Source organism: Cynocephalus volans, chromosome 5 (genome assembly GCF_027409185.1).
Source record: "Cynocephalus volans isolate mCynVol1 chromosome 5, mCynVol1.pri, whole genome shotgun sequence".
NCBI lineage: Eukaryota > Metazoa > Chordata > Mammalia > Dermoptera > Cynocephalidae > Cynocephalus > Cynocephalus volans.
The window spans coordinates 160644563-160670192 of NC_084464.1; the positions used below are offsets into that span (position 1 = coordinate 160644563).

Consider the following 25630-nt stretch of genomic DNA (forward strand, 5'->3'; position numbering starts at 1 on the left):
AGGGAAATAAGGATTACTTCTAGAGGGTTATTAGCTTTTGCTTGAATACACAACCCTGACCTGATTATGTTTTCTGGGCAGCATGGTATATTATATAATAAGGATGTGGCTCTGTTACATCTCTCTTATCTTTAAGTATAGAATTATAGAAGTGTTTGGCTTTAAAGCTGATGTGGGAACTTAATATTTGATGATTGAGAAAGCAAAGAATGAAGGAAGAAAAAAGTTTTACAAATTCTCTGTATTTAGGAAACAGTTTATTTAGCTGGTGGACCTGAGACCGAAGGTATGAAAACCAAGAAAAAATAGGAGTATTCCTTTTTTGTATCTTTGTCATTTAACATAGTTTTGTCTAAATTATTATAAGTGCTAGACCTTTCGAAGATTGGTTACGTCCATGTGAGAAGAGAGCTTTTTGTGTAATGTTGAGGATACATTTGAATAGTTAGCCATCTTTGAGATTTGCATGGAAAACAAGTTTGAAATAAATCAACTGCTTTTATTCCTTTGTTAGTCACATAGATGCTTAGTCATTTGGGTTATTTAGTTTATTTGGCTTAATTAAGCTGTGGCAAGTTTTAAAATTCAGATATAGAACCTAAAGGTTAATATTTTTTATGCTAAGCCTTTGTGATAGAAATATAGTATCGTTATTTTAGCTCTGATGCTTCTGATCCAGGAAATGGACATGTGGAAAGCTTTATTTTCACGTTCAGACAAAAAACTAAAATTTTATGCAGTTTAACATATCAGATGAAGCTAGAATAAGGTGTGCTCATATACATACAATATATATGTAATTTGTATATTTGTTTATAATTTTAGTGGTAATAAGTAGTGTATGTGTGTATATAGTACTTACATTAAAAATTTTACTATTTCTGTAGCAGGCTGCAGATTTCATGTATTGATTATCAAAGTATAATTGGCTGAGTATAATTAGTTGTTTATAAGCTGATATGAAATTCAATTCCCATAGATACTGGTGATGGCTTACTTTTTAAAAAGGGTTTTTCTTGTGATATGCTTAAATCCACATCCAAAGCACAAATGTTATTGTGATAAATGTAGCCACGAATTTAGTTCAAGATTGTTTATGCCAGAGTCTGAAACACCTGAAGTATCAGATTTTGAGTTGTTGTGAAAGGATTTTAGAATCATGTGTTTGAATAGTCACATCACTAAATTAGCTCAAGATTTACTGGATTGTCAGGGTGCTGTAATTTAAGGAGAGTGATCACAGTCATATTGCAGTTTGAAGTTGACAGTATAAGATATGATGCCTTTCAGTTGTTTTGTTTGTTTTTACTTAGATAACTGTTTTAAGGTTTTGAGTTACAGTTATGCAAATATGCATTACAAGGTTATGAAAATATGCATTATAAAGTTACAAGCTAGAATGGCCCCCTTCCCAACCTTCTTTTCCCCAAATTATTCATTTGAAATTAAAATAATTTTAAACTCCACAGAAGTGTTTAAACCAAAAAAAGTCAGGTCTTGGCTCAAAAAGCTCTGACCTTTTGAAAGCATTTGTTGTGGGAAAAGTGCGGTAGAGACCATTTGCCTCAAGTATTTGAGGGTCATTTTTAATAAGTTGAATGTACTGTGGGTTTCGTATTTGAAAGTTCATTAGATTTTCTGGACTTTATTGTTGAAAATTTGAGGAGGAGCACAGCAAAAATTCGTTGAAGTTAAGATGTGTCCTTTTTACATTCTACCTTCACTTTCCTATTTTATTTTTATGACATGTCTACAGGTGAGAAGTCATTTGGAAATAGCATTTGGTAGGTGACTTTTCTAAGCATGCCTATAGCGTCTTAGAAAAGATCAGTTTCAGATTACAGATATTTGTCAGATCAGCAGGTACTATCCTTTAGACCTGTCTGTAAGAATACAGTTATTTCCAGTATATATAATTTTACAATGATATTGATGACCATTATTATTATAACTTTGGAGATATATATATATTAGCCATCTTATAAGCACACACACAGTCTTGTAATCTTGACAGCAATCCTGCGAGCTAGGAACAACTCCATTTTATAGATGAAGAAATGGAGACAAACTAAAACATTTCAATAGATTTTTTTGTTTGTTTGTTTTAGAGATTGTGCTTTTGGCAGTTTGTTTCTTCATTCTTCATCATAGATTATTATTTACAGTCATGCTATCAGCTTTGTAAATTCTTTTAAAAAGTAAAATTTACCTAACTTGTGAACTGGTAGTTTAGTGTCCTGGACAGAAACATGGAGAATCAAGGTTTTTCTCTTATCTTGCCTTGTCCTCCTTTATATGCACATTACATTAATCATCTTTAGCTATAATAACTACAGCTCTTAAGGATGTCTGTTGACTGTGTAAATAGCTCTCATGACTTGAAAGTATCATTCTTTTCACAAGAGATGACACAACATATTCAGAATGGAGGAAGTTTGTTCAGAATATTGTTTGTTTCAACACTTACTCCATTGAGTACTGACTTTCTTAAAGTGGGTTCACTTTTTGTACATTTTGATCTTCTGATGTGCCTCTTACTGATGTTTACTACTAATGTCCCAGGCACCTGTGAGTTAGTCTGGTTTTGAGAGATTGTACTGCCTCTGCCACTTCCCTGCTTTAAAATATAGTGTATTGGGGGTTGTTAATGTGGTTCTTATCCTTCTGTTTCCTAGGAAATTATTCAACTAAAGATGGTAGGGCTTGCGACTTCATCTTCCTAGGAGTGTTTGGTTTTAAATTGCTGTTAGGGAGAGTTCCATCTCTAACTCACATCAGAGATTCATTTCTAATGACTAGATTTCACTCATTTTCAAGTTGCAATGTGATGATGGTGGAATGTTGGTTGAAATAAGTTTTTAAGTTTATAATCAATAATTTTTCACTTTCCTACCAAGGCAGGCGTTGGTGAAGAACATCTTTGTTTTTATTCTGTTCATTATGAACTTTCCACTGGGGAAAAATACATATTATTGATATCAAGGATAATTCCCTAATTTGAATGGTACCTTGAACGTGTAAACCTTAGCATGGCTACTCTAAAATATACATTTGTTCATTTATGTCTGTCTGGGGAAGTTTTTGAATAAATGAAAAAGTACCTTGAGCAGGAAAAATAACCACTTGCTTGAATAATCACAAGCATTATGTAAAATATCAGTTCAGTGTAGGGATGCAAGGAGTCAGACACTGAGGTTTGAGAAAAAAATCCTTGTGGTGGCCAGAAGCGTATCTTTTAAGCTTTTTTCAGGTTTCATATCCATCGACATAATTATTTGCCTTCAGAGTGTTTTTTCCACTTTTATTCTTGTTTTAAAATATAATAAAGTGAGGATTAAAGTGTCTGAAATCCAATTTTCCAGTAGCTTGTTTTTTCTTATTGTAGCAACCAAATGAAACCACAGAACTTGGGCTAACTCATTTTAAAAACTGCTTTGTCTAGTGTTCAGGTCCAGGTATTTATACCCCAGGACACTGAGCCTCATCTATCAGTCATTTCTAGCCCTCTAATCTATTTACATTGAAGCTGGTTCTTAATACTAGAAGTATTGTGGTGGCAGGGACCAAATTGCTTACCAGTGTTTCCCCAGTACAGTGCCTGATGTCATAGAAAGATAGGAGGTATTCAGTCAGTGATAGCATATTCACGAATACCTGTTATGTGCCAGCCACTTTACACATATCTGTTGTTCATGTGAAAGAATTTATTCTGTCAAACTCAGAGTTTAGCTCTAGAATAATCTTAGCTGTCCTTATAGATAGATGAGTAGACATGGACTGTGAAAAGCTTAAATGATTTGTTGGAGGGTGCACACTTAGTTCTTGACAGAGCCTAAAATGAGACTCTTTAATCTGACTTTCATTCCAGTTTTAATTTAGATATACCATTCTTTCTTTCCTTTGTTATCACTGTATATGTGTCTATGTTTTCCTCTTTCCTCTTTATCCATTGCTCCATTTTCTACTCTCTTTCCCATCTTTTTCCTCTTCTCTATCTTGCTCTTATGGTCTGTCATCACCACTTTTCCCACAGTTTTGACCACCTGCTCTCACAGCAGCTAAATTTAATTTTGAGGACAGAGCAATAATGCTGGAGAGGCCATGTGGTATGATTAAGAGAATATAGCTTTTAGAGTCAGACCTAGATTTGAATCCTGACATTTTTACTTACAAGTTATGTGATCTTTGGTGAAAGTACTTAATCCTCCCAAATCTCAGTTTCCTAACTATAAAATGAAGCTGGGAGTAATAAGATGAGAATGACTGTAAGGAAATCCACCTGACCATACTGTGAGGGTACTTCAGAAAGTTCATGGAAAAATAGTGTAATAATAAAGCACTGACCTCCAAGCAGGCTTCTTAGGGAGGCTCTGTGTATGGAAAATAATTAGACCTCATTACTCTAAATTCTGATTTTAACAGATCTCCCTCCTCTTCACTAATTGTGTGCTGCCATTTCCACCAGGGGACCATATCTATATTTGCACACTGCTGTATACCTAGGGCCTTGACCAGTGCCTGGTACGTAGTAGGTATATAATACCTATTTGTTGAATGCATATGTGAAAAGCCATTACATTGTACTTGTTTAGTAAGATATTCTTTTAGAAAACTTAGATTATACTCTATGCATGTCAGTTCTATTTTATTAACAGTTTGTACTTTTAGGAAATTTTAAAAGCTTTTATTTTATTATATTTTGAACATTTTTACTAAATATGCTTTGAATAGAGGGTTGATCAGGACTATGCAGGCCGTAAATACAGGAGTAATGAAAAAGTGAAAGGGGAATGAATCATGAGAATCCCTTTGGTGCAATCCTGGTAGGGGCATCTCTTTTTTTATGGGTTAGATTTTTTAAAAAGCTAAGATCAATCTATATTTAGATGCCTGTGCACTTTATCTTCTGATCTAAGGTAGAGGAATTTAGCATTCATGCAGTGAACATATGTTACTAGCAAAGTGCTCTAAATCTCACAAGTCCAGAATAAAGGTAACAAGCTTTTTTCCAGAAGAGCAGTGCATTTATATTACTTTAAAGGGAAGGAGAATAAGCTAGTAGAGTTGTCAAGCAAATACCCTGTTGATGCCTGAGTGAGATTATATTTTGCAGCTTTGCATGTTTTTGTGCTAATGGTCCCAAGAAGGTTTGCTCAAAAGGTGATTTTTTTCCAAGGATCTAGTTGTTGGGAATATAGCAAATGGCAAAACAAAGTTATCTGCCCTCCAAGAGTTTACATTCTCAAGTAGGAAACAGGCAATAAGCAATAAATAGGTATATCATGCAGTGTACATATTAGACAATATGAACTATGGGAATAAAGTGAACAGGATAAGGAGGATCTAGAATGTTCTGAAGGGCTGGGGCAAGTTGCAATTTTAAATAGGGAGATCAATTTCTCCTTGAGAAATTGACATTGAAGCAGAGAAGGAGGTGATGACGTGAACCACACTGCTTTCTGGGGACTAGCTTTCCAAGGGGAGGGAAGAGTTAGTGCAAAACCTTGAGGGCAGGACCAGCAGTTCATTGTGTGGCTGCGACTGTAGAAGTGAATTGTGAGTGGGGGTTAGATTCATGAGGAGAGTAGGTCAGGAAGGTAAGGAGGCTGAGGGTAAAGGGAGCTTGTGTGGGTGTTGCAGGCCCTTGTAGATCTTTACGCTGTCTCTATTAAGACAGATATTTAAAAGATTTCCAAAAATATGAAACAATGACTTTCTCACTATTATTTTGTAGTTTTTTTGGTTAACATATGATGGGTTTGCTATTATTTTTAAACGAATCAAAAATAAGCCCTTTTCAGTTTTAATTTCTAGTATGGTAAGTAAGTATTGGGTATTTATAACTGTCATAAACACAAGCTCTTTGGGCTCCTCAAAGTAATTTCTTTTAGAGTGGAGTCCTTAGACCAAATAGTTTGAGAACCCTACATTAGAGGGTTTTGAGCAGAGAAGTGACCTCTCACTTTGATTTTAGCAGGCTAATTCTCAAGAATACAGAGTAAACTGACAGGGGTAATGGTAGAAGCAGTGAGATCAGTTAGATTATTTCAGTGGATAAGATAAGAGAGGGTTGTGGCTAGAACTAGGGTGGTAGGGGTTGAGGTGGTGAGAAGAAATGAAATTCTGGTTATATTCTGAAAGTTGACTACACAATATTTGGGATGAGATATGAAGTGTGAGAATGGACTTGCCATTTTCTGAGATCAGGAGGAACAAGTTTTGGGTAAAGATGAGGAGTTTGATTTTGAATGTGTCAAGTAGACATGTTGAGAAGGCAGTTGGATATAGGAGTTTGTAGCTCAGAGTAGAGGGTGGTTCTGTCTTGCTCTTTACCAAGATTTTTGTTGGATTGTTTTGATAATATTTTTTTAATGATGGCATTTAGCTTCCATTCTAATAAATTCAGCTTTTATGATCTCAAAAAGTGTTGTATTCTGCATTTAAAAAACTCATATTAAAATTACTTTCCAAGAATGTTGTTATAAGATAGTACAATGTACACTTTAAGAGGCAGTAAAAACGTAGTAAATGTAGTTCTGCCACTAGTGTAACATTACTTAGATTTTGTGAATCTAGTTCTTTGTAAAGTAAGTCAATTGTGGTTTAATTAAAGGGGATCGTATTGCTTACCATATTAAAATAATGTTTTTGGTACCAGATACTTTGACATTTGAGGACACTATGTGATATGTCCTTGTTACAGAATTGGAACTAAGATTTTTTGCTGAAGTTTTATTGTCCCTTTTTAATTCAATCTTGATGCTGTAAAGGACTTTCAATCTTGATGGTGTGAAGGATCCTTATGGAATACTGTATGTAATAGATTTCTCATTATGGCTTAAAAAACTCTCCTTAGCTTTTTCATAGTCATAGTATGAGAGATTTCTCTTGTATATGGACTGCTGTAAACCTGTGAATGTCTTTTGACATCCATTGCTTTTGTATATGGAATTAAGGTGATGCTCAGATAAACCTTTATGCATGATTACAGATCTTTGGTTTTTCCTCCATTGAACTTAAATGGAATTTGGAGTACAGTTAAAGGATAATTAAAAATTAAAGGAATTGTCGCCTAAGAAAAGCAGTCCACCCTTCCTCCCTACACAGACGTAACTTCTTCAAAATTTTTGGGAAGTCTATTTCATTTTTACTCTGATTTACCAAATTACTTTTAAAGCCCTGAGGGATTTGGAGCTTCAAGAATAAAATACAGAAAGTAGTCCTTTACCCACCTCCCTAAATACGAATGCATAGGAGCCTGGTTATATTGGGATTTGGTACTTTACAAGGATATCATTTGATGTAAATCCTGGTACCCACTAGGTAAGACATTTTGGAATGTGTAATTCTGACAGGAGTAGGATTGACTCACCTATGATTCTTAATTGGTTGTTGAGCATCTACAGTGCTTACCTGGGGGGTTATCATATCAGTGCAGAGGGAACACAAAATGGAATTCTCTGTATGGAGACAGGAAGATGCACACACTCCTAACTGATAGCATTTTTAGAGCAGGTAGAAGCCATAAATGTAATCTGGTCCAATCTGATCACTTTATGGATGAGACCCAGAAGGTTAAAGTTCAGTGCCACACCGCTAAAACTTGTAGAGAAGCAGGAGTAAAATCCAGATTGTGTAAACTCAAGGCCAGTACTTTTTTCCCCTACCACCTTTGATTATTATAAAGATTTGCTTTCTACAGAAAGATCATTGTGTATGGATTGTAATCTTTGTCCATGTTCTTCAAGGCAGCTTTAAAGTGTATTTTTAAAAATCAGTGTCTATTAAACTCTAATTAAAATTTGTAAGTAAAATTTATAAAGCTTTTTTTTTTTTTTTTTTTTTTTTTAATTTTATTTTGTCGATATACATTGTAGCTGATTAATGCTCCCCATCACCAAAACCTCCCTCCCTTCTCCCTCCCCCCCTCCCCCCAACCATGTCCTTTCTGTTTGTTTGTTGTATCAACTTCAAATAATTGTGGTTGTTATATCTTCTTCCCCCCCCCCCCCCCGGTTTGTGTGTGTATGTGTGTATGTGTGTGTGTGAATTTATATATTAATTTTTAGCTCCCACCAATAAGTGAGAACATGTGGTATTTCTCTTTCTGTGCCTGACTTGTTTCACTTAATATAATTCTCTCGAGGTCCATCCATGTTGTTGCAAATGGCAGTATTTCATTCGTTTTTATAGCTGAGTAGTATTCCATTGTGTAGATGTACCACATTTTCCGTATCCACTCATCTGATGATGGGCATTTGGGCTGGTTCCAACTCTTGGCTATTGTAAAGAGTGCTGCGATAAACATTGGGGAACAGGTATACCTTCGACTTGATGATTTCCATTCCTCTGGGTATATTCCCAACAGTGGGATGGCTGGGTCGTATGGTAGATCTATCTGCAATTGTTTAAGGAACCTCCATACCATTTTCCATAGAGGCTGCACCATTTTGCAGTCCCACCAACAATGTATGAGAGTTCCTTTTTCTCCGCAGCCTCGCCAGCATTTATCGTTCATAGTCTTTTGGATTTTAGCCATCCTAACTGGGGTTAGATGGTATCTCAATGTGGTTTTGATTTGCATTTCCCGGATGCTGAGTGATGTTGAGCATTTTTTCATATGTCTGCTGGCCATTTGGATATCTTCCTTAGAGAAATGCCTACTTAGCTCTTTTGCCCATTTTTTAATTGGGTTGCTTGTTTTCTTCTTGTAAAGTTGTTTGAGTTCCTTATATATTCTGGATATTAATCCTTTGTCAGATGTATATTTTGCAAATATTTTCTCCCACTCTGTTGGTTGTCTTTTAACTCTTTTAATTGTTTCTTTTGCTGTGCAGAAGCTTTTTAGTTTGATATAATCCCATTTGTTTATTTTTCCTTTGGTTGCCCGTGCTCTTGGGGTCGTATTCATGAAGTCTGTGCCCAGTCCTATTTCCTGAAGTGTTTCCCCTATGTTTTCTTTAAGAAGTTTTATTGTCTCAGGGTGTATATTTAAATCCTTAATCCATTTTGAGTTGATTTTAGTATACGGTGAGAGGTATGGATCTAGTTTCATTCTCCTGCATATCGATATCCAGTTATCCCAGCACCACTTGCTGAAGAGGCAGTCCCTTCCCCAGTGAATAGGCTTGGTGCCTTTGTCAAAGATCAGATGGCAGTAAGTGTGTGGGTTGATTTCTGGATTCTCTATTCTATTCCATTGGTCAGTGTGTCTGTTTTTATGCCAGTACCATACTGTTTTGGTTATTATAGCTTTGTAGTATAGCTTAAAGTCAGGTAGTGTTATGCCTCCAGCTTTATTTTTTTTGCTGAGCATTGCTTTGGCTATGCGTGGTCTTTTATTGTTCCATATAAATGTCTGAATAGTTTTTTCCATTTCTGAGAAAAATGTCTTTGGAATTTTGATGGGGATTGCATTGAATTTGTATATCACTTTGGGTAGTATGGACATTTTCACTATGTTGATTCTTCCAATCCAAGAGCATGGAATATCTTTCCATCTTCTTGTATCCTCTCTAATTTCTCTCAGCAGTGGTTTGTAGTTCTCATTATAGAGATTTTTCACCTCCTTGGTTAACTCAATTCCTAAGTATTTTATTTTTTTGGTGGCTATTGTAAATGGGCAGGCTTTCTTGATTTCTCGTTCTGCATGTTCACTATTGGAGAAAAGAAATGCTACTGATTTTTGTGTGTTGATTTTGTATCCTGCTACTGTGCTGAAATCATTTATCAATTCCAACAGTTTTTTTGTAGAGGTTTTAGGCTGTTCGATATATAGGATCATGTCATCTGCAAACAGGGACAGTTTGACTTCATCTTTTCCAATCTGGATGCCCTTTATTTCCTTCTCTTCTCTGATTGCTCTGGCTAGTACTTCCAACACTATGTTGAATAGGAGTGGTGAGAGTGGGCATCCTTGTCTAGTTCCTGTTCTTAAAGGAAAAGCTTTCAGCTTTTCCCCATTCAGGATGATATTGGCAGTGGGTTTGGCATATATGGCTTTAATTATGTTGAGATACTTTCCCTCTATACCTAACTTATAGAGGGTCTTTGTCATGAATGAGTGCTGAACTTTATCAAATGCTTTTTCAGCATCTATAGAGATGATCATATGGTCCTTGTGTTTGAGTTTATTAATATGGTGTATCACATTTATTGATTTGCGTATGTTGAACCAACCTTGCATCCCTGGGATGAATCCCACTTGATCGTGATGAATAATTTTTCGTATGTGTTGCTGTATTCTGTTTGCTAGTATTTTAGTGAGGATTTTTGCATCTATATTCATCAAGGATATCGGCCTGTAGTTTTCTTTTTTGCTTATATCTTTACCTGGTTTTGGTATCAGGATGATGTTTGCTTCATAGAATGAGTTTGGGAGATTTGCGTCCGTTTCAATCTTTTGGAATAGTTTGTAAAGAATCGGTGTCAATTCCTCTTTGAATGTTTGGTAAAATTCTGCTGTGAATCCATCTGGTCCTGGGCTTTTCTTTGTTGGGAGCCTTCTGATAACAGCTTCAATCTCCTTTATTGTTATTGGTCTGTTCAAATTTTCTACGTCTTCACGGTTCAGGTTTGGGAGCTTGTGTGTGTCCAGAAATTTATCCATTTCCTCCAGATTTTCAAATTTGTTGGCGTATAGTTGTTTATAGTAGTCTCGAATGATTCCTTGTATTTCAGATGAATCAGTTGTAATATCGCCTTTTTCATTTCTAATTTTTGTTATTTGAGTCTTCTCTCTTCTTTTTTTTGTTAGCCATGCTAATGGTTTGTCAATTTTATTTATCTTTTCAAAAAACCAACTTTTTGATTCGTTGATCTTTTGAATTGTTTTTTGGTTTTCAATTTCATTTAGTTCTGCTCTGATCTTAATGATTTCTCTCCGTCTGCTAACTTTAGGATTGGATTGTTCTTGTTTTTCTAGTTCTTTAAGGTGAAGTGTTAGGTTGTTCCCTTGCCATCTTTCCATTCTTCTGAAGTGAGCATTTAATGCAATAAATTTTCCCCTCAATACTGCTTTTGCAGTATCCCACAGGTTTTGGTATGATGTATCATTGTTTTCATTAGTTTCAATAAACTTTTTGATTTCCTGCTTGATTTCTTCTTGGACCCATATGTCATTAAGTAGAATGCTGTTTAATTTCCATGTGTTTGTATAGTTTCCTGAGTTTCGCTTGTTATTAATTTCTAGTTTTAATCCATTGTGGTCTGAGAAGATGCATGGGATAATTCCAATTTTTTTGAATTTATTGAGACTTGATTTGTGACCTAATATGTGATCTATCTTGGAGAATGATCCATGTGCTGATGAGAAGAATGAATATTCTGAGGTTGTTGGGTGGAATGTTCTGTAGATATCTGCCAATTCCAATTGGTCTAGAGTCTTGTTTAGATCTTGTGTTTCTCTACTGATTCTTTGCCTAGATGATCTGTCTAATATTGACAGTGGAGTGTTCAGGTCCCCTGCTATTATGGTATTAGTGTCTATTTCCTTCTTTAGGTCTAATAGAGTTTGTTTTATAAATCTGGCTGCTCCAACATTGGGTGCGTACATATTTATGATTGTTATGTCTTCTTGATGGATCAGTCCTTTTATCATTAAGTAGTGTCCCTCATTGTCTCTTTTTATGGTTTTTAGTTTAAAGTCTATTTTGTCAGATATAAGAATAGCCACTCCAGCTCGTTTTTCTTTTCTGTTTGCATGGTAAATCTTTTTCCATCCTTTCACTCTTAGTCTGTGTGAATCTTTATGGGTGAGGTGGGTCTCTTGTAGGCAGCATATAGTTGGGTCCTGCTTTTTGATCCAGTCAGCTAGTCTGTGTCTTTTAATTGGGGAATTTAAGCCTTTAACATTAAGAGTTGTTATTGAAAGGTGTTGATTTATTCTTAGCATTTTATTGGTTGTTTGGTTGTCTTAGGTGTCCTTTGTTCCTTGCTTTCTGATTTACTGTTTGGTTTCTTTGTTTGTTGGTTCCTTAGGTTGTAGATAGTGTTTTTGTTAGCTTGTTTTCTCTTCATGAATGCCATTTTTATTGTACTAGCGGGTTTAGATTTTTCTTAGGTTTTTATGGCAGTGGTAGTTATTTTTCAGGAACCAAACCCAGTACTCCCTTGAGGATTTCTTGTAAGGGTGGTCTTGTGGTAGTGAACTCCCGCAGTTTTTGTTTGTCTGAGAAATATACTATTTGCCCCTCATTTCGGAAGGATAGCCTTGCAGGGTAGAGTATTCTTGGTTGGCAATCTTTGTCTTTTAGTATTTTGAAAATATCATCCCATTCCTTTCTAGCTTTTAGGGTTTGTGATGAAAAGTCTGATGTTAACCTGATTGGGGCTCCCTTATAGGTGATTTGACGCTTCTCTCTTGCAGCTTTTAAGATTCTCTCTTTGTCTCTGAGTTTTGCCAATTTGACTATGACATGTCTTGGAGAAGGCCTTTTTGGGTTGAATACGTTTGGAGATCGTTGAGCTTCCTGGATCTGAAGATCTGTGATTTTTCCTATACCTGGGAAGTTTTCTGCCACTATTTTGTTGAATATGTTTTCAATGGAATCTCCATTTTCCTCCCCTTCTGGAATACCCATGACTCGGATATTTGAGCGCTTGAGGTTGTCTGATATCTCTCTCAGATTTTCTTCCATGTTCTTGATTCTTTTTTCTTTCTTTTTGTCTGCTTGTGTTATTTCAAACAGCCCATCTTCAAGTTCAGAGGTTCTCTCTTCAACTTCGACAAGCCTGCTGGTTAAACTCTCCGTTGTGTTTTTTATTTCGCTGAATAACTTCTTCAGTTCAGCAAGTTCTGCTACATTTTTTTTCAGGACATTGATTTCCTTGTATATTTCCTCTTTCAGATCCTGTATACTTTTCCTCATTTCATCATGATGTCTAGCTGAGTTTTCTTGTATCTCATTCAGTTTCTTTAGAATTATCACTCGAAATTCCTTGTCAGTTATTTCAAGGGCTTCTTGTTCTATAGGATCTAGAGTATGAGATTTATTAACTTTTGGTGGTGTACTTTCTTGATTTTTTGTATTTCTGGTGTCTTTTTTTTGGTGTTTATTCATTGTGGCAGGGGGTTTCACAGTCCACCGGTTTAAGACTAATGACTAACTAGGATGTTGCTGTTGTTGCCAATTTGGTATGGCTCCCGCCGTGACTGCTCAGTTGGCCTCTAGTGTCTTGTGTGTGTGGTTGCCTCGGGTCTTGGGCTTCTCCGGGGATCCACCTTTCTGGTCAGCTTGTACTCTGCTGGGCTGGTGGATCACGTACCACAGGGTGTGTGATCTCTGTTGAGCTTTCACTTTCTGTACAGGACTTCTCCCCGTTCCGTGTGCTCTGGCCCAGGCTGTTAGATCGTGCAGTGGCGACCCCACCTGGTGTGTGGTTTCTGTCGAGTCTCCGCCTCCCTGGCCGCACATCTCCCCCCTCTGTGCACACTGTGCTGGGTTGGGGCGTGTCTTCTGCACCCCTCGTCTATCAGCTGGGCCTTCAAGACCCTGCTCAGCACCGCCTCGCCCAGGAAGTCTACCAGGTTTCTGCTAGGCACAGACGACCGGTCTCTCTGGGTGCCTTTGTAACACTGTGTAGATATTTCTCGGGTCTTGTTCACCTTTGTATCCCCCCGGTATAAACCGAGTCTAGTGCCCGCCTGCAGCCTGCTCTCCGGCAGGTTCAAGCGGACCTGGGAACTCTCCTACCACACTATTCCCAACCAGAAATTCGTTAGGCTTTTTTCCAAACTGGTGGTCGCAGAGATGGTATCTGCCTCCCAGTAACAGGAAGTTTACCGGGGCGGAGTCCAGGGTGTGGTGGAGTGACAGTCGGCCTGCCCGTACTTCCTAGCCCTCCCAAAACTGGTCGGGACGCCCCACACCCCCAGCCCTGCCAGAGAACCGTGGAGGGAGTGGGAGAGGAAGCCGGCCCGCAGGGTCCGGAAAGCCCTGCGCCAGGCCAAGCAAATGGGCTCAGTGATGGCCGAGCTGGGCGGAGCTGCCCGCACCTGGGAAAATGGAGGCAGCACCGGGGCAGTGAGTGGCCTGGTGGTGCAGTCGGGGAGCCGCGTGGGCAACCACCCCCCGAACAGAGCTGTGCCAGGGATCACTCACAGTGCTGTGCCAGGTCGGGCGCTCGCTCTGTCTCTGGTTTGTTGCCTTCCGTGTTCTCGGCGCTGCCGCCTCGGGCTGTTCAGTCGCGGCGCCGCTCGGGCGCTCCCAGGAGTCTTCTTTAATGCCGGCCTGAAACCTCGAATCCTGGATAGGGCAGCTGGCCGCCTTCAGTGCGGCCCCAGCCTCCGGGATCCTGGCTGCATCCACAGCAGCCTTGGCGCCGTGTTCCCTGTTTCAAGACTCACTTTTGCAGCTAAGAATCAGTTCTTTTCCTGCTCCACACTTCAAAGCTGTTGCCTGTAAATGAGGCAGCCTCTCCTGCCGGGGGCAAAGTGGCGTTGAGCCCCCACGACCGGCCAGCAGCAGCAGTCCTCCCTTAAGAGATGGCCAGAGGAAGGTCCACAAGTTTCCCGGCTGCCTGAGGCCCAGTGGCCACCTTTTCCACCTCAGCTACTCCGCGCCAGCCGCCGCAGCCGCCGCCATCTTGAAACCGAGCTTATAAAGCTTTTGCAAGGAAAGTCATCTCTAGTTGAGGTTGATATTAGATCTTATATCTGTGGATATTTTTTATTTTGGAGAGCAGTAACATTTATTAAGCACTTATATTTAACAAAAAAGCTAATAGATTTTGGGTGATTAGTAATTAGTGCTTAAGAAAACAAATGTATAATTAAAATTTTAACTTTACGTTATTTAAACTGTAGAAGAGATTATTTTGAATATTTGTGATTTCCTCAATTTTGTTGGCAAGCAGGCATTTTCTTTTCATTTTTTCATGGCTTGCTTTCTTTCCCACAACTGTTCCCCTTCTTCCCGTTAGACTAAATAACTCCAAAGGCCAAAGCAAAAATTTTTTAAATTTTAATTCTTTATTTTGAAATAAATTTAGACCGATAGAGAAGTAGGAAAAAAAATACAGAGGTTAAAGTTAACAACTTATATAACCATAGTACGATTATAGAAACCATGAAATTAACATTGATACAGTACTATTATTAACTGATCTGGAAATCCTATTCAAATTTTATCAGTTTTCCTACTCATGTACTTTTTCTGGTCCAGAATCCAATCCAGGATCCCACATTGCACTTAGTAGTGATGTCTATTTAGTTTCCTCCAATCTGTGACTGTTTCCAATTCTTTCATGACCTTGATACTTTTGAAGAGTACTAGTTACTTTGAAAAATAGTCTTCAATTTGAGTTTATCTGTTTTATCTGATTGTGGTTATGTGTTTTTGGCAAAAAAAAAAAAAAAAAACCCATATGCAAGTGCTGTTACACCCATCTCAGTGCATCATGGTAGGGGGTGTATGTCTTAATACTGGTGATGTTAACTTTGATCACTTGGTTAAGGTGATATCTGCCAGATTTCTTCACTGAACAGTTTCTCTTTTTTCTTTTGTAATTGATAAATGTCTTTTCAGGAGATACTCAAACTGTATAGATCTATCCTATGTCTTATATTTTTGCTCACTAATTTTAGCATATATTGAATGATTTTTGCCTGCAGTAATTACTATTGTAGTGTTTTTCTAATGGTGATTTTCTATATCCATTGTTACTTCTACATTCATTAATGGAATTCTGTAAGGAAGATCTGTCCCTTTCCCCCTTTTGTTTGTTTATTCAGTTATTTTTATCAATGTGGTCTCATGGATTATAATCCATTACTATTGTTATTCATATTATAAGTAAAAATTTCTAAAACAAGTATTTATTTTTGAAAAGCTAATATGTTAAGGTAATTAGAAAAACATTGTGAATACGTTGTGAAAAGAATAGATTGTGAAATAGAACACATTGTGAAAGTCTCTTCTGCCTCTGTATCTGGGGTACTCATGTCCATTGCTTTGAATTTATTTTTACTCTTTCAGAAATATTAAAAGGATTGTGAAGAGAGTTGTTACTAGCTAGATTCTCAGGTATTACTTTTTACTTGGTCTCTTGATGATATTTCCTAGTTTACTGTTATCTTCTGATATTTATTAAAAAGTGTTTCTTAACTAGTTCACTTTCAGATTTAAATTTTAATACAGTGGATATTATATAGAGGGAAGGATTCGTTTCCCTGAGAATTCTAAGAAATTAAGTGACCAGAAAGCAACATTTTTATTAAATAATACTTAATATTTAACATGCTTACAACTAACCTCTTTTTTTTAAATTGAAACAAAATTCACAATTAACCGAGAAAGACTGCCTATCCCAATTAAATACTCGTTTTTTATTCTCTTTTTAAAAATGCTTTTCCCATTCTGTTCTGTTGTTTTTAATGGCCTAATTTGCCTTTTGTGTATGCCAGTAGTATCTATTTATTCATTCAGAATTGTCACTTTAGGAACCTAGACCTGATGTTCAATTACAGAACTGTGTTCCATTAGAATGAAGTGAAAGAGAAAGGCTGCAAAGACGTGAACATATTGGACTTCACTTATGGTCAGCAATAAATCAAAAGTTGGTTTATTCACTTTTCTTATTTTCCATTCTCTAATTTTCATTTCTTAAAATGAATTTTAAGAGCTTCTTATTCTGGGAAATCCTCTTTTAAAAAGCCCCTAAATACGGCTGGTTGTACTACCTGTGGCCTTAGACTGATTTTTTAATCTCTGAGCATTAGTTTCTTCCCTTCTTCCCTCCTTCTTCTTTCCTTCCCTCTTCCCTCCTTCCTTCCTTGTGTTTTGGAGGGATAGAAATGTCTTACCTCTTTCTACCTTCATATTAATTCTAGATAAGTAACCAAATATGTCTCTTGGAGAAATAGCTAATTTATCCTGCATCGTAATTATAGAAACCATTTGGCAAAACCTTTCACATCTATAGGCCTTTATAAACATTTTTGCTTATGCTACATCATAATTATTATAGACACCATTTGGTAAAATGGGCATTATAATATCCTCCATCAGATTCTGGTGAAGATCAGTTGATTCATGTAAAAAAAAATTAGCTCTTTGTGGTTTATTTTTAAAGAGTTGGGAATCAATGACTTACTCCTTATTATAATGTTTTCATACAGGGAATCCAATATTACGTGCAACATTTTAACTTAAAGTACTTTCTGCCTTCCTAATGAGAATATCTTTACTATTTTCCAGTGATTGTTGTAAAAAAAAATTCATATAATAATGAGACCTAAAATAGTCCCTGTGAATCCATCTCCCAGAGATGATTACTGTTAATAGTTGTTGTATCTTTTTTGACTTCTATGTGTCTATTAAAAAAAACATACACTTAAGTGTAAATTGGATCATAAATTAGACATTCTTTTCTGTAACCTGTGAAAGAGCCTTTCTAGGAATGTACAGCTTACTGTTAAATATCTTCCATAATACAAAACTGCTACTGAGAACGATTGGGGAAGTAGAATTAACATTGTTGTAAAGTCTTTGCTGTTTCGTATTTTTGTATGTGAAATTTATCAACAGTTTTGCGCAGTTGTTAATTTTGAGATTGTAAAGAAGAGTTATGATGTTGACTTTAATTTTGTAGTTTTTCCTTTTATACTTATAATTCTGAAGTACAGAGTACAGTTTAACCCCCCAAATTAGATCCCATCTAGAGAATTATTGATAGCTTGATTTTTTTTTTCTTGCCAGTTTGAAAGCAGTTGCCTCAAAGTTAAATCAGATTTAATTTATTTGGTATTTAGAATAAGCAAAAACATACTCTGCTAAATAGCATATAGTCACTAGTAACCTGCTCTTAAATTTATTTGCTCTCTGTACCTTGTGGATGTGGCTTCTTTAAAATGAGCACAGTGAAGTTATATTCCATGAGTTTTTCTCTGCTCAAAATAACTTTACAATTTTCCCTGTATTTGGTAAACCCTGAATTAAAAGGTTGCTTTTTACAGAAGAGACTTTTGTTAATCCTAAGTACATAGGGGTACGTAACAGCCACTTTATGAAGTGACAAGTTGTTTTTTAGTTATAAATAGATTCCTAATATTATTATTTTTAAGATTTAATGAATACTATGTAAATAAAAACTAATAATTTGTTGATTAAGACCTAAAATAACTAAAATCTTTGTTCTTTATATCAGTGTGCTACCGTAATGTCCAGCAAGAAGTGGATTGCAGATAGTGAGGAAATACTGGAGCCCATTTAAACTTCAGTTGAAATGATGTAACTTGTCATTAACTTTCCTTATAACATTTATACTATGTGTATCAAAGCATAAAAGAGGGCACTTCAAAAAGTTCATGGAAAGATTCGTACTATCTTTTCTGTTTTTCCACAAACTTTTTGAAGTTCCCTTGTAAATGTTTTATTTATAAATAGTTAGTTGGCTCTTACTTTACATTAAATAAAGGAAAATGTTAAATTAAAAAAAATGAGGCAGTCATGGTCAAATGGCAGTCTGTTCCATTTCTTTCTGTATTTTAGCAGTATTACAGTGATAAAGTATTTTTTGATGGATTTAAACATAATGCACAAAGAAAAAGCAGATAGATACCCAAATAAAATATATATGTCTATAACATCATTATAGCCAGTTGAGCAATTGGAGTCAGCTACTATAGCTACAACACTGAGTGATAAGGTGTGCTTTGTATGAAAATTTTTTCAGTGTTTTAAAAAGTCATCTTTTAATTTGGATTGTTATAAATCCTGAAAATAATTCTTTTATTCATTTTGTTTTTGTACTTTTTAAATATATCATTAGTAGTTTTGTTGTTTATAATTGAGCTAATGTTTTTCACATTTCATTACCTAATTATCATTTTCTTGGTTTAAATTTGTTGAAAAAATTCTAAACCAGGAAGTAAAATAGGGCTGTATCTTATTCTTTACCTAGTCTTCCAACATTGCAGTGTTGAATTTATACACATCCTTAGCTGTTTATTAACTTAACCTATATATTTTGCAAAATGATTGCTTGATTCTGTAATTTAGATTTCTCAGCCAATATTGTTCTGTTCTCTAATATTTCTTCATGTTATCCTTAATTCTTATATTCTAGTTTTTCACGGAGTGTTTGATCTGTTAACTAATCCAGTAACTCAAATTTTAAAAGGATGCGTGCAAAATTGTAAGGTAGCAGAGGGTGTGCTGTACGTACAATAATTCCGATGCAGTAAGGGACAAGCCAAAGGCAAAAATGAGCTGCAGCTTATGAAACATAAGAATAATTTTGAAACATTTTATTTAAATCCATAGTTGGGTGAATTAAAGGGAAGGGAAAAGGCTTAAGGTGGAAGATGTAGTATTAGCAGGTCACATAAAACAGAACAGTGAGTGACTATTTTCCATTTTCTCTTAGGAGCAGAATTAACTGACAATTGAGTTTTAGTTTGGAAAAGAAAAAAATCAAGATAATTAGAGCAGAGAAGTATGAGGAGATAGTAAGGTAGTATAACCGAAACAAGTTTTCAGGCCTAAACAAAAATAGTTTTTAGCATACTAGAATATGAAAAAATGTGACTGTTGAATTACCTATTCAAGAAAACATAGAAGATGGGAGGAGCCTAAATGCTGGAAAGGTGAATATTCCTCAAAGCTGAAAAACTTATATTCTAAACTTGATGGCACAACCCGTAGATTACAAAATGGACTATATCCTATTTAAACTGGTGAATCCAGAAGGAGCTTCCGGTCCCAGTGTAGCTTGAGATTTTGTAGGTATTCGATAAAGTATGCCTGTAGTTTTGGTATCCAGGCTTAGAGAAATGAGTATTCTATGAAACTGCAGTTAGTTTGATTCTTGACTTATAGACTAGTCATCCCTAAAGAATGTCAACCGGTAGATTAACATCAGTCTGAAGGGGATATGAGTAGTAGAAAACAACCCGGAAAAAAAATTAAATCATCTGCTGGTTTCTAAACAAACAGTTGTAGAGTTATGGAGTGGTAGAGACTTGTCTTAGCACCACCAGGCAGAATGTCAGCAGGGTGATGTGCTTGTCAAGGAAGTAAAGGAATTCTTAAACGATGTTGATGGAAGAGGAGAGTTTGGGACTAGAAGTAGACACAGCCTCAGTCTGCATACTCATCTTTGTTATGGAATGTTGTGTGTGGTATGTGATTTTACATTTTAAAAGGGACTTTGACAAAATGGGGTGTGTCTAAGCAAGTGAGAGAGTATAAAACCATGTCATAAGAGTTTAGAGACAAGGCTACTTAGATATTGAACAACTTTTCAAGTATTCGTGGAGCTGCTGGGTGGGGGCCAGCAGATGAAATTTTAGGATAGTAGGTTTTGGTTCACTAAAACAAATTTGTAACATTTAAAATCTTCAGAAATGTCTAAAACAGATTATCTTGATATTGGGGATATTTAGACAGAAGATGCATGTCCAATTTAGGGGTTATTGTTGTCGGAATTTTTTATACTAAGGTGAGTAAACAAATGGTTCTGAACTTATAGTTCTCTGAACTACTGCTGCAGGCTGAAGAAGTTGCTGTGGTGGGGGGGGCATTTGAGCATTATTATGTAATATTTGATACAACAAAAGAATATATACAACGTGTTAGTTATGAAGCATTCCTGTGTTTCATAAACTAACACCTGTGAACCCAAAAGGACCAGAGCATTCCCTAAACTGATACCCATACCTATACCTATTGCAGGTTTCTGTAATAATTTGGCTATAATTATATCAACTGGATAGGATAACATTAACAGAAGCTCTGATTGCCAGGACTTAGGGAATGAAAAGTTTTAGTGATTAAACTTTTTATAACATGGAGTTATGGGGGAATTATGGGGTTCTTGCATTCTAAGTTTGGAAACCAGTGGATTCAGCTGAGTCATTCAGTAAGTGACTTCTAATTATATGAAGCATAAGCACAGAGAGGTTAAGTAAGATGCTTATCTAAAAATCACAAAGAATTACTATTAGAACTGGAATCAGAACTTGTTCTGACTTGCAGGAAGTGCTGACGATTTCCTGGCTAGAAAAGTGGTGTTGATAAAGGTAGTAGTATGTATGCAGCTTGTTAGACTCAGCAGTGAATAAAATGGTAAATTCCTTGAGGACCAGAACTGTGTCTTTAGTCATCTTTTCATTTCCATTAGTACTGTCGTGTACATAATTTGTGTTCTGTTATTAAATTGACTGATGTATCTTAGAGACTGAAAAAATCATGGTAGAAAGACTTCTTATCTATCTCCAATATTAGACTAAGTTCTTTGAGAGCTGGAACTATTAAACTATTTGTTTAACTTGTGCTCCAGAACCTAGCTCATTTCTCCCTTGACTTACCCATCCATATACCCTACCACCAAGTATTTATTGAGTGTGTTCAGGCACTGTTATAGGACACAGTTGGTAACAGAATCTTATGGAACTTTTAGTTATTAATCAATCACCACACATGTTTATAGAAATACAACTTAAGTGGTAAATGCATTATATCCTGTAACTGAATGTTTGTATATAATTTTGATAAGTTTGTTTATCTGGAGAATTGCCATTTTTCCCCCTTGGTCTTTTATATTATTATGGTTATTTATAATAGATTTTTCAATATTGAACTATTCTTGCATTCGTGGTATAAATTCCACTTTGTCTTGGTTTATTTTTCTTTTAATATACTGGCGAATTATATTTATTTAGGATGTTTACATCTGTATCGATAAGCAAATTTTATCTGTGGTTTTCTTTTATGCTGTTATGGTCAGATTTTCTATTGGTGCTATGCTGTCTTCCTGTAACAAGAATTAGGTACTTTCTGAAGAAATTTAAATGATAAAAAGAATATATGTGTAATTTTCATTAGATTTTTCTAATACCTTTTGGTTAATTACTTGCTGCAATTATGTAAGTAATCATTTATGTCTTAAATTATTACTTGGTTGTTAAAAACTTGGTTTGAGAGTTGAAGTCATATGCTAATTTAAGTTGAACACTAATTTGATACTGGACATTATTAAGAAAGATTTCATTATAAAAATAATAAAGTTATAAAATAACTTTAAGAAAGATTGAAATCTTGCCTTTATAATGTAGTCAAATTCAAGGTACTCTTTTACGTTTTTTGTTGATTTCATTTGCTATTCAGAGATAAGCATTTGGTAAGCTTTGACAAATTATTTAAGAGATAAAATTTGTAGTAAAATGAATATTGCTGTCACTGAAGCAGAAAATGTATTATAACATTTTTTTTAACTGATTAAGATTTTATAACTGGTTAAGAATACCTTTTGATCTTGCCTTTTAGCTGTGCTGGATTTTATTTAACTGAGACTGATTTAAATAACTAGTTAGGAAAATTAAAGAGTGTATTCATATTTGATAGTTTCTTGATGTCAGTAGATTGAAATTCCATGTTTGGAAGGCATACAAAATATATTGTAAAACTAAAAGCCATTTTATTTTTAAATACTAATTGACTCAAACCTTTTTCCCAAAGAGGACATGATCTGTAGGATGGAGAGACAGTTACATAGGCAACCAGCTAACTTTAATAATGGCAATCCTTATTAGACAGTATATTCCAGTGGGCAAGAGCTTGTGCTGTAGTGCATAGTAGAAGCTTAATAAATAATTCTTGAAAGAATCCATTTTCTTTGTAGGACTTAATTCATTAAAATAGAATCCTACTTTAAAAAATAAAAAATTATATTTATACCCGGCAACTCTAATTTTTTTTTAAAGATGACCGGTAAGGGGATCTTAACCCTTGATTTGGTGTTGTCAGCACCACGCTCACCCAGTGAGCTAACCGGCCATCCCTATATGGGATCCGAACCCGTGTCCTTGGTGTTATCAGCACCACACTCTCCCGAGTGAGCCACAGGCCGGCCCTCTAATTTTTTTTTTTTTTTTTTTTTTAAGGTTATCAATTTTAGGTGTCTCTACCTTCTTATGTTTCATTCATTAATCTAGTGTAGTTTGGTCTCCATTACCATCTATTCCTGAAACCTCTCTGATCACGAGTGGCTTAGTGGTCAATCCAAGGTACCATTATTTGCTATTTACCTTACCCATGCTTTTGTAGTATTTGACACCGTTGACCACTCTGTTCTTGAATCTGTCTTTTCTTAGCTTCTGTGATACCTCTTTTCCCTAGTTCTCCTATTTATCTGTGTTTCTTCTTGCTTTGGATCTTCTTTTTCTCACCACTTGAATTTTGCTCTTCCTAGGTTCATTCAGTCCTTCCTTCTCCCTTTATCTTCTCTAAGCCATTTTTTCTATAGTTTTAACCACTAATTTGTGTATTAAACTCACACTTCTGCTGAGCTTGCAGTCTATTGTCTATTGGACATCTCCATGTGAATGCTCCAAAATATCTAAAAAATCTAACAAAGTGGTCCAGTTTAAATCTCATTTGTACAGATTAGTTCTGAAGTATAAAAGAGCCTTACTAGTTTTGTCTGAAAGACATTCTCAGGATAATTATTTTGACTGAAGCTATCATTGGGAATGCCTGGTGTCATTGAGGCATGGAAAAATTAGATAAAATTAAGTCTGTATCATATTGGTTAAAAACTTGGGCTCTAAAATTAGTTTTAATAAGATATGCTATCTGGTTGGTATAAATTCATTTGTGGTAGAAATTAATTAAGGCTATAGTCTGGTTAAACATGGGCTTAATCCCGAAAATCACAGAATAGGTCAGTGGTACTTTATTGTAAGTTTTAGCACTTTATCAATGATATCCTCCCCTGCCCTCTTTTTTGTTTTTCATGGATTAGCAAGAATATTTTTTCTAACACATTTAAAATTTTTACTTTTAACAGAAATTAGCAGAGTACGGAAAGACATGTACAATGACACATTAAATGGCAGTACAGAGAAAAGGAGTGCAGAATTGCCTGATGCTGTGGGACCTATTGTTCAGTTACAAGAGAAACTTTATGTGCCTGTAAAAGAATATCCAGATGTAAGTATATTTTGTTGTTTTATTCTTTTTTTGTGTGCTTCACATACTTTGGGAAGAGATATGTTTTAAGTGGCATTATCAGCCACTTTAAAAAAAAATTTATGTGAGGGACTTGAAGTGTGAATAATTTGGCATGGATAATTTAAAAAATTTCTTTCTAAATATGTTTCCATTTGATTACTGCTGTGTCACTTTTGGAAATGCACACGGGTAAAGACTGTCATGGATTCCAGATGGGACAAGGAAAACTACTGTTTGTAATGCAGTTTTTTTATTTTTCCCTCTTAGTCCGTTCAACTATTCTGTTGAGATGAGTCTCCATGTACTACACCAGTTAATTTCTAATCAAAATTCAGACTCTTTTCATTTTGTTATAAAGCCCTAGATAAGATGGTCCATTCTGTTTCTCTGACCTCATCTTAAATGATTTTCCCTCTTCTTCACTGTACTGTAATAACATTGGCCTTCTTTTGGCTTTTAGAACAAGTCAAGTCTATTCCCAGCCTTAGGCCTTTTTTGTTAGCTATAATCTGATCTCTACTGGCTATCATCTTCTTGGTATTAAAGATTTTAACTTAAATATCATTTCGGAGAGGCCTCCCCACCACTTTATCTAAAGGCCATCTGGTTGCTCATTGTTTCACATAAATCTTTTTTTACTTCTGCAATGGCACTTATTATCTGGTATTTTTCTTGTTTGTTTATTTCTCTGTTTCTCTCCAGCAGGAATGGAAGGTACATAAAACAAGAACCTGTCTTTGTTATTCACTGCTGTACCACCCATAATATGGGCACGTAATAGGCACCCAATATCTGTTAAATAAATGAAGGAAAAAATGGTGATTTTTTTTGCTGGGTTTCGGGGGACTTCTCTGAAAGCAAACAAAAGAAGGAATTGGTATTATAATGTCGAAAATGTGATGGATGCTCCAAGACTCATTGGTTATGTAGACAGAATACTAGCGTGCAGATGGGAAATAAATGTCCTAAGTTGGATTAATGGGAAGAAGCTTTGGTATTTCACAATTTGCATTTCCAATGCAATTTTATTTAAAGCGTATACATTTATTCTATTAAGTACTTTTGGTTGCAAATATACAAACAGTTCGGGGTAATGTAGGCAAAAGAAGAGTTAATTGGAAGATTATCAGGTAATACAAAGAATTAAAGTTGTGTCTGGAGAACAAAACTTCATGTAAGGCAGGAAGCAGTGCATCTCTGAGAACTTTCAGCAGCAGGAGTTTGTGGACCATCATGACATGACATCAGTGCCTCCTAGACTTTGTCTTCAATTTCAGATTCTTGGAGGAGAGAATGTGTTTTGGGCCAATTTACTGTGACTTGGGAAGTGAGGTTACGTAGTTATGTACCACAACCTAGACATGACCACTATGGGACTGCCCTGGATATTAATATTACTTCTCAAGATGAAAAATTATGATTTGGGCAGCTGTCCCAATTGGGGTCTACTGCTGTTTGGTGTTCCAGTATCCCCTAAAGGATACCAACCTTCTCATTTGCGTGTTTAAACCCTAAAGGACAAAGTTTCAGCAATAGTCAGTAACACAGACTGTATGAGACCATAAGACCTTGATGGAGAAATATAACCTTGATCTGTCTGGTTTCATTCCTCCAAAAGAAAAAAAAAATCTCATTCTGGGTAGAGATATTAATACTGCATCATTTAAAAGAAAAGT

General features: G+C 35.8%; 1 protein-coding gene across 8 annotated transcripts in view; it reads left to right on the forward strand.

Moving 5' to 3' along the window:
• QKI (QKI, KH domain containing RNA binding) overlaps window positions 1–25630 on the forward strand; it is a 184555-nt gene that overhangs the window by 17160 nt on the left and 141765 nt on the right. For all 8 annotated transcript variants that reach the window (XR_010023630.1, XM_063097379.1, XM_063097380.1 and 5 more), the window contains exon 2: window positions 23791–23933. Coding sequence is in view for 7 of the 8 variants with exons in the window: in XM_063097379.1 (XP_062953449.1) it covers window positions 23791–23933 (143 nt within the window). In the remaining variant the exon portion in view is untranslated. The remainder of the gene's footprint in view (window positions 1–23790; window positions 23934–25630) is intronic.